Source organism: Hyla sarda, chromosome 5 (assembly GCF_029499605.1).
Source record: "Hyla sarda isolate aHylSar1 chromosome 5, aHylSar1.hap1, whole genome shotgun sequence".
NCBI lineage: Eukaryota > Metazoa > Chordata > Amphibia > Anura > Hylidae > Hyla > Hyla sarda.
The window spans coordinates 337,863,871-337,876,299 of NC_079193.1; the positions used below are offsets into that span (position 1 = coordinate 337,863,871).

The following is a 12,429-nucleotide window of genomic DNA, read 5'->3' on the forward strand; positions in this document are numbered from 1 at the left end:
GTCCCCGGGCTGTATTCTTCTTACTTCCTGTTAGCCCGCCACGTCACACACAGCTTCAGCCTATCACCGGCCAAGGCGGGACATTGCTGTGGCCGGTGATAGGCTGAAGCTCCGTGTGACGTGCCGGGCTAACAGGAAGTAAGAAGAATACAGCCCGGGGACCGAACACCTGTATCGGAGTACCGGGGGCTCGTTGGCAGGTAAGAGATAGTTTGTTTTCTTTTATTTTCCAGCCCGGACGGGATAAAATGAAAAAAGTGCGCTCCGGACTACTCCTTTAACTTCAGAAGCTCATAAGTACTGAAAGGATTAAGATTTTTTAATTGAAGTACTTTACAAATCTGTTTCACTTTCTGGAGCCAGTTGATATATATATATATATATATATATATAAAAAAAAAGTTTTTCCTGGATAACCCCTTTAAAGTTCTATAAAAATAAAACAATGATTTGGGGATGTAAGAGACACAAACTATATGTAGTTTTGGCAAGTTCAAAAATTCCAATTATATTTAGGACACCTCATATCTAGAGTACACTGTTTCATGAATAATTACAAGACCTGTGGGAAAAACACCAGTTCTGATACACAAGGGTTTCCATTGATCACTACTACTCTCAGCATCCCTCCTGCACTGCTTGCATTAGTCTTATTACTGTAATGGCTCCTATCAATGATAAAATTCTACCTTTTCCTTTCCTCCATTTGCTTTCATATTTCTCCCAGCATGCTCCTGCAAGAAAACACTCTTTAAAGAGAACTTTCAATTCATACAAGAAAGTCCTTGCCAAACACGGTCGATCTTCTGTCTCTCTACCCCAGGCAACCATCTGCTTTAGATCCCTTCTCTATCCGGTTACTACCCCTTACATATCAGTTGAAGAATTTGTCGCTTTGAACACAAGGTAGATATATCTCCACCTGAGCACTTGATCCAATCCCCTCCCACCTTATACCAAACCTCACTACCATGTTCATTCTGGCCCAAACCCATCTCTTCAATCACAAACCTCTGGAATCTTTCCTTAATTCAAACATGCCACCATTGCATCCATCCTCGAAAAGCCATCCCAAGGCCCATCCTCTGTCCAGCTACCGCTCCATCTCCCTTATCTCCTTTTCGGCCAAACTTTTAGAACATGTCTACCAAACTGTCCTCTCACATCTTATCCAACTCACTTTTCAAGCACCAAGAATCTGGCCTTGATCCCCACCACTCCACTAACCTCCCGTAGCCAAAGTGGCCAATGAACTGCTGACTGCTAAAGCTTCACTCCAATACCCTGTGCTCCCTCTCCTTGTAGAGAACAATGTAGTAATATAGAAGATATTCCAGAATTATTTCACTATGAATACAGGTGCTTACTTAAATTAGACATGTCGTAGACAGGTCCCCTTTAGAAAAATCTGTCACCAGCAATAAGTATCAAACCTGTCACAACATAAGATAGAACCAAGTGCACTAATGCAGCCCACGTCTTTATTTGTGCTAATTAAAGCCAAAAGACATTTAATCTGTGTGAACAGTCAGAGGGGCAGTGCGTAGAGCTGGGCGGTATGACAAAAAATTGGTATCACTGTATTTTTTGTAAGTTATGGCTGCTTCCACCCCAAACCTCCCCCACCCCCGGTTTATCAGCCCAGCGCTGCGCTGTCCCCCACATCGGGGGACTAATCATGTGTGACCCGAGAGTGATCCCCCCCCCCCCCCCCCCCCCCAAAATAATTATCAGCCGCTGCACTGTACTGTACTATCCTGAGCCCGGGCTTCAGAAATAAACTAAATAAACAAACTCACTTCTTATATGACAGTGTGCTCACAGCCTATCACCGGCCGAAGTGGGACATCGCTGCGGCCGGTGATGCAGCCGGTGATAGGCTGACTGCTCCGTGACGTTCCCATCCCCAGGAAGCAGCAAGAGCAGTGGAGGGACCGTGGGGCTGGTTCCAGAGCAACGTAGGAAGGAGGAGAGTTAAAGTTTATTTTGTTTATTTCTGAAGCCCGGGCTCAGGATAGTACAATACAGCACAGCAGAGAATTATTTTTGGTGGGGGGGGGGGGGGGGGGGGGAAGAGAGAAGCGCTCATGGGTCACATATGATTGGGTGACAGCGCAGCGCTGATAAAACGGGGGGGGGGGGGGGGAGATGGGAAGAGTAGAAGAACAGCGCACGCGGGTCACATATGATTAGTCGCACGATCTGAGGACAGCGCACTGCGGCTGATAATTCGAGGGGGAGGGGCCCGACCAGTATTGCGGTATAGAAAAAATTTATATCGTGCAGGAAAAAAAATTTGGTATTTGGTATGAACCGGTATACCGCCCAGCACTAGCAGTGCAAACAGTCTGGCACGTCTTTCCTCCCCATCCCATCTTGTGTGACCAATCAGGGCTCAGTGGTGGAAGCCAGCAAATCAGTCCCATAAGGCAGCCTTTTCGAAAAGACAATGTTACGGAATCTGCATTTGTTGTGATGTTACCTTTAGAATCTACATTGACAGCAAGTATTTCAGTTTTTTCAGGAATGCACAACTTTTTAGGAGTCCTTTGGAAACAATCAGGGACTTTTGGCGTTCCACCGGTCTTCACCACCTACCAATTAGAAATTTTACCTTTTTAGAAAGTTTTTAAACAAACAGATCAACCCCTCAAAGACACAGCCCATTTTGGTTTTTTTTTTTTTCCACCTCACCTTTTAAGAGCCATAACAGACCCATAGGAAGGCGCAATTAAAAAAAAAAAATTCTGTGGCAGAAAAGGTGTACTTTATTGTATAACTGATCTGTTCTCTATTCTGTGGGTCAATATGATTAAAATGATACCCATGTTTTTCTATTGTACAGCTTAAAAAAAACTTGTCAAACTTTCTTTTTAAAGTATGCCTATAATTGTTCTGTTCTGACCCCCTATAACATTCTTATTTTTCCATATACAATTTTTTGCACCTTGTTTAGTAATTTTATCGCTACCAATTTAGCCATTTATTTCAATGTTTACTGTACGAAATCCTTAATTTAATAGATCGGACATTCCCGCACACAGCGATATCAAATGCATTTCTTTCTAATAGTAAATTGGAAAATTTAACTTTTTTTATACTTAGATTTTTTTTTTATACTTCCTGTAAAATCTCTCTCAGATGATCCATTGTGGGTGGGGGGGCACAGGAACCATGGGTATATTGCTGCCACTAGGTGGCTGACACTAGGCATTAACAAATAAATTCGGCCCCTCCTGGCAGGATATACCCCGCCCACTGACTGAGCTAATCAGGTTAGTCCCAAAGCAGTAGGTGGAAATCAATAGAACCACAACAGAAAGTCAGAGTAAGGCCAGGCAAAAACAACCAAACAAACCGCCTGACAGGCAACAGACCCTCAGGTCAACAAACTAACAACCAATGGGTGGATGCTGTGTCCCCCAATGAATCCTCCGAGAAAGATTTTCCATTTGGGGGGGGGGGGACACAGGAACCGTGGGACGTACCAAAGCAGTCCACAGGGTGGGAAAATAGAACACAGCCAAAGAGAAATCAGGCGGAGGGCAATGCCACCGCCTGCAACACTTTACGCCCAAACCCGGTGTCAGCAAACGCGGAAGTGTGCACCTGGTAAACGTGTGCACAGACGAACATATGGCCGCCTTACAAATCTGCAGGGCCGAAGCCCTGTTGTGGACCGCCCAGGAGGCCCCAACGGAGCTGGTGGAATGTGCTGTAACCCGGAAAGGCGGAACCAACGATAGGCCTCCAATATGGCAGACCGGATCCAGCGGGAGATGTTCGCCATAGAAGCAGGAAGCCCTTTGCATCGGCGTTCCGAAAGGACAAAGGATTCACAGCGCCGAAAAGAGGTGGAAGAGATAGACTCGCAGAGCCCTGACCACATCCAATTTGTGGAAAGAGCGCTCCTTAGAGTGAGACAGGGCAGGGCTGGATGATCTCCTCATTCAGATGGAAAGAGGATACCACCTTTGGCAGAAAAGAATGCACCGGCCAAAGCACAGCCTTGTCCTGATAGACAAGAAAGGTGGGGGCGACAGGAGAGAGCCGCCAACTCAGACACCTGCCGGAGGGAGGTAACAGTGATTAGAAAGGACACCTTCCAAGAGAGGAAGCGGAGAGAGACCTCCAGGAGGGGCTCAAATGGGGCGCCCTGTAAAAGGTGCCGAGTACCAGATATAGGTCCCAGGGCAGAGTGGGAGACCTGTAGAGAGGAGCCTCGTGAGCCACACCCTGCAGGAAGGTGCGAATGACCCGGACCGAGAAACCTCAAGCCCTCAGCACCACGGTTTCAACAGTCACTCTGTCAAATACAGCGGAAGTGAATTGGGGTGGAAGAGGACCTTGAGAGAGAAGGTCGGGCCAATCAAGAAGCTGCATGGGAATTTACGCCACGAGGCGAACTACGCAGGCGAACCACGGGCACCGGGGCCAATCTGGAGCCACAAGAATTGCTGAGACGCCTTCACCCAGATGTTCCTCACAACCCCAGGCAGGAGGGAAGAGATAAGGAAGGGCGAACTGCGTCCAGGGAATGACCAACGCGTCCATGGCCAGAGACCTGCTGTTTATGCAGGATGCAAAGAGGTCCACGTCTGGGGTCCCCCAACATTCGCAAATTGCCGCGAACACTTCCGGGTGGAGGGACCACTCTCCGGGGTTGGGCGAGGAGCGACTCAGATAGTCCGCTTCCCAATTGTCCACCCCCGGAATGGATCGCCGAGATGGAGGGAACATGACGTTCCACCCAGACCAGAATCCTTGTCACCTCAGCCATTGCAGAGAGGCTGCGAGTGCCCCCTGGCTATTGATATAAGCCACCGCCGTCTGAACTCCAACCAGACGACCTCTGGGTATTGACTCCCAGTGGAGGAGAAAAAGAAAGATGGCCAGAAGTTCCAGGACGTTGATTGGGAGACCACCGGCCCTGAACCGTCCAGTCCTGAAAAATGACTCAGGTGGGGGTGCCCCTTCAGGCGGAGGTAAGTTTGCAGGTACCTGGCTTGGCGGAAAAGCGTCCAGAATGGCCATTTTACTTCCAGGAGGGATGCGCTTTGAAGGAAAGAGCCTTCCGAGTCTGCAAGGCCGCTGGCTTGTCCTGGCGGCCCGAGACAAAGGACCGAAACAAAGAGGATTTGCTGCAAAAATCGGTGCGACACACCTTATTCTGCGGGAGCAGAGAGCTCTTACCGCCTGTAGCCTAAGAAATGATTTCATCCAGGCGTTTGCTAAAAAGACGGCCGCCAGCAAAGGGCATCTCTGTGAGAGATTTCTTGGAGGCTGCATAGGCATTCCAGGCCTTCAATCTTATATAGAAGGGAAGATAATAAGGATCCCTCTAATGCCCTAACAGATAATGCACACCCTTGGTGTAAAATAAATGATATCCACAAAGAGTACACCAATTAGGTAAATGAATAAAACATAACTTTTACTTATAGATCAAGACATAAAATAAATCAAATATAAGGTTACCGTAATATCACCATCAATGTGGGTAAATGGGGAAAAGGGTACAGCTGAATACCTAGTCTTGGCTACCTACAATGGGCCCTTCCTAATATAGTGTGGATAGGGTAAGGGAATTAAAAGAAGCTTGTGGCAGAACTCCAACGCGTTTCATCCTGTAATGTGCAGGACTCATCAGGGAGTAGACATAAATTGGTAATACTATCAATATTAAAGATCTGGTACCAATGAACATTAACACATAGGATAGAAAGCAAGTTAGGTCAGTCAGGTACTGTCGTATGCAGTCAGTGATACGGTCAGGTGGTAAGGAATAGTGACAAGGAGGATGTAAGCATTAAACATAGCATTAACATATAGCATTAAACAATAGACACTAACATCAATGCAAGATCAGAATTATTAATAATATAAATAATAATAATATAAAATGAAATCCCAGGGGATCCAAATTCAAACCAAGGTGGTAACAGCCAAAAACCACAGTGCAGGTAGGTGAAATCACCTATAACCCAAGTGGGGTAGATGAGACAGCAGAGTATATCGCCGGTGATCCCTCCAGTGGCGTCCTCCACCTGGAGGGATCACCGGCGATATCCTCTGCTGTCTCATCTACCCCACTTGGGTTATAGCTGATTTCACCTACCTGCACTGTGGTTTTTGGCTGTTACCACCTTGAAGTACCCACTTCAGCCACTAGCAGTCATTTTGCATTATTGTGCATTTGGGTTTATACCTGTACCTTAATAATCCGGTACAACCAGGTCCGGAATCTAGTGACTATAGAGACCGTCTTTTTTGCACTGTAATACCTTTTACTACTATTACAACAATCATCCAGTACCTATCTGAAAGGGGTGCTGTACATCTTGGTTTGAATTTGGATCCCCTGGGATTTCATTTTATATTTAATAATTCTGATCTTGCATTGGTGTTAGTGTCTATTGTTTAATGCTATATGTTACATCCTCCTTGTCACTATTCCTTACCACCTGACCGTATCACTGACTGCATACGACAGTGCCTGACTGACCTAACTTGCTTTCTATCCTATATGTGTTGCTGTTCATTGGTACCAGATCTTGAATATTGATAGTATTACCAATTTATGTCTACTCCCTGATGAGTCCTGCACATTACAGGATGAAACGCGTTGGAGTTCTGCCACCATCTGCTTTTAATTCCCTTACCCTATCCACACTATATTAGGAAAGGCCCATTGTAGGTAGCCAAGACTAGGTATTCACCTTTACCCTTTTCCCCCATTCCTGGACTTCAGCCACAGTGTGGTGGATAGCTACAAAATTTCCGGAAGCAACAAGTGGACTCCAGAGACGCAGAGCACAGATAATCACCAGCATTGGAGATCTGGAAGGCCAGGTCAGCCAAATCATCTGGAGGAGCCCCGGATAAAATGCCTTGGCGCAGTTGGGAAGCTCAGATTGACAACACCTTGGACACACAAGTGGTGGCGAACGCCGAAAGCAAGGACAATCCTCCTACTTCAAATGTGAATGTTGCCAGATTCTCAGTACTTACCTACTAGGAAGATGTTACCACAAACTCACCTGAAGTCTTCAACCAGCCTAGTGCAACTCCATCATGACAGGCTGCCATAGGGGGGCGAGCAGGGGCAAGAGGGGACCCGGACCCAGGGCACATCCCTAGTGCTGGTTGGTGGCGAGCAGCGGTTAACTGTGCATACTTTATGTACCCTGCCCCTTCATCGCAAGGGAAGGGGGGGGGGGGTGGAGAAATCAGGCAGGGCCATGCTCATGTCGCCCCAACCTGAATAAAATAAAGGAGAGAAAAAAAATCTTATACTCTAGAAAACAAAGACCATGACCAGGTCTGGAGAGCTCCAGACCTGCGTCTGGCTCCTACTGACACCAAGTTAAAAACCGATTAGCTCAGAGTCAGTTGGCGGGGTATATCCTGCAAGGGGGAGCCGACTTTTGTTAATGCCTAGTGTCAGCCTCCTAGTGGCAGCAAGATATACCCATGGTTCCTGTGTCCCCCAATGGAGCCGAACGAGAAAGGGGAGATTCAATTTTTGTATCATGGTTACTCACTTTAAAAAAATCCTATTACTACATCCACCATCGGCACTTTAAAATTGCACTACGGATTCCTTATATGATGTGATCAGTATTAATCCCAGCATCCATGAGGCTGCTGTTCCAATCACTGTGACATACATGTTGCAGCTATCTCTAGAACAGGTGCTAAAGCCACCATATCTGTCCTGGCTGCAGTGGCCAAGACATAAAACAGCAGAACAAGCAGTTTTATACAGTTAGGGTAAAAGGAGGCTATGCACTTTAGATAAAAGTAGGTTAATTGTTCAGAAATCTGATGGATTTGCTGAAACATTTTATTCCATAATAGCCATTACAGCAGTTTTTGTAATTTCTGAAGTGGAAATAACTCTTTAAAACCCTAAAAAGAAATCAACCCTAACATGCCTAACATGACAGTGTTATATGTTTATGCTGATATTCCGAATGCATGTCCAAGACAAATCTGATGACCAGAACTGACAACTTTTCCTTTCGCAGTTTTTTGGTGTGGGAAGCCAAATGTACCTGGAGCTCATCAATCCTTAAAAGTCTGCAGTCTTGGAGGAGAGATGATGGGTCAGGATCACAGCCTGGAGTGCACTGGTTGTTTGAATTATTGGATGTGCCAGGGAACTTCACTGCAACGTAAGCTCCATCAACCTTAAGCACCTAAACATTACAAATAAAAGCCTGTTAATAGCCATCGCAAAAAACAGACAGACTTAAAGATTTTACAGTAATATAAAGTCATTAACCTTGCCAACAGGGACATTTTTGACATCTTCGACAAACACAACTTCTCTCAGTGACCACTGCTCTTCATTCACCTTCTCCTCCTCTTTGGGAGCTGGCGTAGATCGTCTGCGTTCTAGGAAAAATAATGAAAATGTTTTCTTCAAAAACCATAACAAATGATTAAAGAAGTGTTCTCACTGAACAAAACGTATCCCCTATCTGCAGGATAGAGGATAAGTTTAAGATCAGGGGGGGCCCGAGCTCTGGGCCCCCACGTGATTTCCTGTATGAAGTCCCAGCTCTCCCGAGGAGCGGCACGTCCCAACCCCGCCCCCTCCCTATATCTCCATGTGAGAGTCGTTCCATCTTTGGCTCTCTCATAGAGATATATGGCAGGGGTTGTATTGTGCCGCTCCATTGGGAGAGCGCTCAGTGATATAAAACTTTAAAAAAAATATATAGTATTAAAAATAGTATTAAAAGCAACTTCTACAGTGATCTCATGTTTGACTATAAGGACTGGTTCGTTTAGCAGTTCATTGCACAGCGGGCAATTAAAGGGGTACTCCGGTGGAAATTTTTATATATTTTTTTTTTAAATCAACTGGTGCCAGAAAGTTAAACAGATTTGTAAATTACTTCTGTTTAAAAATCTTAATCTTTCCAGTACTTATCAACTGCTGAATACTACAGAGGAAATTATTTTCGGAACACAGAGCTCTCTGTTGACATCATGAGCACAGTGCTCTCTGCTGACATCTCAGTCCATTATAAGAACTGTCCAGAGTAGGAGAAAATCCCTATAGCAAACATATGCTGCTCTGGACAGTTCCTAAAATGGACAGAGATGTCAGCAGAGAGCACTGTGGTCATGAAGTCAGCAAAATTTCCTCAGTAGTATTTAGCAGCTAATAAGTACTGTAAGGATTAAGATTTTTTAATAGAAGAAACTTACAAATATGTAACTTTCTGGCACCAGTTGATTAAAAAAAATTTAAAAACACACACACCACACACACACACACACACACACGTTTTCCACCGGAGAACCCGTGGCCCCGCGTCATAACAGGTCAGGCCCGGCACCTAGCAACCCGGAACCCTGGATTTCGGGATGAAATTGCAGCATCCTGAACAGCTTACAGGACAGCAGGAGGGCCCCTACCTGCCTCCTCGCTGACCGATCGCCGAATGACTGCTCAGTGCATGAGCAGTCAAGCAGCAGAAACATCGATCAATGGTTTCCTATGAGAAATCATTGATCAATGTAAAAGATCAGTGTGTGCAGAGTTCTAGCCCCCTATAGGAGCTATAACATTGCAAAAAAAAAAAAAGTAGAAAAAAAAATAAAAGTTAATAAAGATTATTTAACCTCTTCCCTAAAGTTTTAATAGCATATACTATTATAAAATCCCCTTAAACTCCCCTAAGATTGCACTGCAAAAAAAAAAACGACATCCACTTACTATATGGCATTGAAGCACTGCTGGCAATGGAAGATGCATCACTACAGGTGGATGCAGGAGAAGGAGGTGGTCCCATTTCAGTTTTTACAGGCTCTTGTTTGCTTTCAGGTCTTGAATTAACATTAACAAGAAATAAATTCTAGTTACACAACAATGCAGACGAATACTAAACCGTGCATGTAATACAGTCCAAGCTAACCAGCACTGCTCTTCCTAGCATCCTAAATGTTACAACAGATACATTTTCAAATAGATCCCCACAAATCTCAGATTTCCATGATCAACGATCACTCACTTAGCAAATCAGATCTCTATTAAAAAGGTATTTCAAGGGGTATTTCAACTTAAAAACACTTGAAATCCCCGCTCTGCCCACCCCTAGAAGACCGGGCAGAGCGGGTGGGGAAAGATGGCGGCGGGGGCAAGAATGTGTGGGGACCAGCGATCGCAGCAGGCAGCGGTAAGTGATCTTCACTGCTGCCTTCTAGGAGTCGCCAAACTACAACTCTCAGCATGCCAAGAAAGACTTTGGCTGTTTGGGCATGCTGGGAGTTGTAGTTTTGCAACATCTGAAGGGCCACAGTTTGGAGACCACTGTGCAGTGGTCTCCAAACTGTGCCCTTCCAGATGTTGCAAAACTAGACAGTAGGGATCAACCTATATAGATTTTTTTTAGGGCCGATACCGATAATCTGTGACCTTTCAGGCCGATAGCCGATAACTTATAATGATATTCCGGTATAAGTTATCGGGCGCTTTAAATCAATGAACTGCAGCGGCTTTTGCGGGGCCAGAGACAGCCGCCGCCACCCGCTTCTCTCCCCCTGCCTGTCCCGGGGTCCTCCCTTGTCCAACACCCACCACCGCCGCTGCCCCATTGCCTCCCCCATCCGTGGTTTTACAATTACCTGTTCCCGGGGTCCGCGCTACTTCTGGCTCCGGCGGCATCCTGAGCTGTCACTGTGCGCACTGCCGGTGACGTCGCGTTGAGGACGTCACTAGTCATTGCGCTACGCAGCGCACATCAATAGCGCAGGACGTCGCGGGAGCCAGAAGTAGCGCGGACCCCGGGAACAGGTAATTATAAAACCAGGGATGGGGGAGGCAATGGGGCGGTGGCGGTCTTTGGCCGGGGAGGCGGGGCATTATCAGCAAGGTAATTGCTGATAGGACAATGTCCAAAATCGTGAATATGGGCCAAACCGATAATCGGTCGATCCATACTAGACAGTCCAGGCATGCTGTGAGTTGTAGTTCTGTAACATCTGAAAGGGCACAGTTTGGAGACCACTATACACTGGTGTCCAAACTGTAGCACTCCAGATGTTGCAAAACTACAATTCAAAGCATGCCGAGACTGTCCAGGCATGCTGGGAGTTGTAGTTCGGCAATATCTGGCCCTTCAGATGTTGCTGAACTACAACTCCAAGCATGCCTGGGCATGCTTGAAGTTGAAGGTTTGCAATATCTGGAGGGCTATAGTTTGGACACCAGTGTATAGTGGTTTCCAAACTGTTCTCCAGTTGTTGCTTAACTACAACTCCCAACATGCCCTTCGGCTGTCTGGGTATGCTGGGAGTTGTAGTTTTGCAACAACTAGAGGCACAATGGCTGGGAAACATTGTTTCCTAACTCAGTGTCTTCCAACCAGTGTGAATCCAGCTGTTGCAAAACTAACTCCCAGCATGCACTGAAAGACCATGCATGCTGGGAGTTTAGCTTTGCAACAGCTGGAGGCACACGGGTTGGGGAACACTGAGTTAAAGGAGAACTCCAGAATATAAAAATTGTCCCCCATACTGCCGGCAGTAAATAAATAAAGATGTACATACCTTCCTTCGCTCCCCTGGGGCCTCCAGTAACCGGCTCCGGTCTCCGCCGCGATCCTCTTCCTGGTTGCTGGTGGTCGGCGAGTCATACTGCGCTCAGCCAATCACCAGCCGCAGCGAAGTCCCGACACGGCCGGCGATAGGCTGAGCGGCCGTGTGAGAACGCTTCAAGACACAAAATTCTTCACTACATCGGCACATGCTGCTGGGCCAAAAACGTCACAATGCCGCTCAGCCTATCGCCGGCCGAGGCGGGACTTCACTGCGGCTGGTGATTGGCTGAGCGCTGACTTTCCGACCACTGGCAACCAGGAAGAGTATCACGGCGGAGGCCGGAGCCGGTTACCGGAGGACCTTGGGGGAGCGGAGGAAGGTATGTACATCTTTATTTTTTTTTACTGCCGGCAGTATGGGGGACAATTTTTATATTCTGGAGTTCTCCTTTAAGTAACAAACGCAGTGTTTTGCAATCCGTGTGCCTCCAGCTGTTGCATAACTACAACCCTCAGCATACAGACAGCCAAGGGCATTCTGGGAGTTGTAGTTTTGCAAGAGCCGGAGGTTTTACAGGGTACATTCATACGGCAGAAGTTTCTCGCTACAAAGTTTGATTTGCAGCAAATTTTCGCTGCTGCTAAAACTCCCAGCGGAAAATTTGCAGCTCCCCTCCCCCACAATCGTAGGCAGCTCCCCTCTTCAGCCATATAGAGTGTATGTCTGTGTACTGCCCCCCCACAGTGTTCCGGTCACCGCTCCTCCAGCCCGGGGTCACAATCTACTGCTATGGCCTATGGACTATAGCAGCAGTCCCGGGACCGGAGGAGCGGTGATTGGAACACTGTAGAGGACGCGCTGCCAGTCACTCAC

At 46.7% G+C, this 12,429-nt stretch overlaps 1 protein-coding gene across 10 annotated transcripts in view; it reads right to left on the reverse strand.

Moving 5' to 3' along the window:
- Positions 1 to 12,429, reverse strand: part of UBR5 (ubiquitin protein ligase E3 component n-recognin 5) — a 159,266-nt gene that overhangs the window by 82,156 nt on the left and 64,681 nt on the right. For all 10 annotated transcript variants that reach the window (XM_056522529.1, XM_056522522.1, XM_056522527.1 and 7 more), the window contains 4 exons: positions 9,734 to 9,843; positions 8,288 to 8,400; positions 8,058 to 8,201; positions 2,483 to 2,594 (listed from right to left, as the gene is read on the reverse strand). In XM_056522529.1, the coding sequence (XP_056378504.1) occupies positions 2,483 to 2,594; positions 8,058 to 8,201; positions 8,288 to 8,400; positions 9,734 to 9,843 (479 nt within the window). The remainder of the gene's footprint in view (positions 1 to 2,482; positions 2,595 to 8,057; positions 8,202 to 8,287; positions 8,401 to 9,733; positions 9,844 to 12,429) is intronic.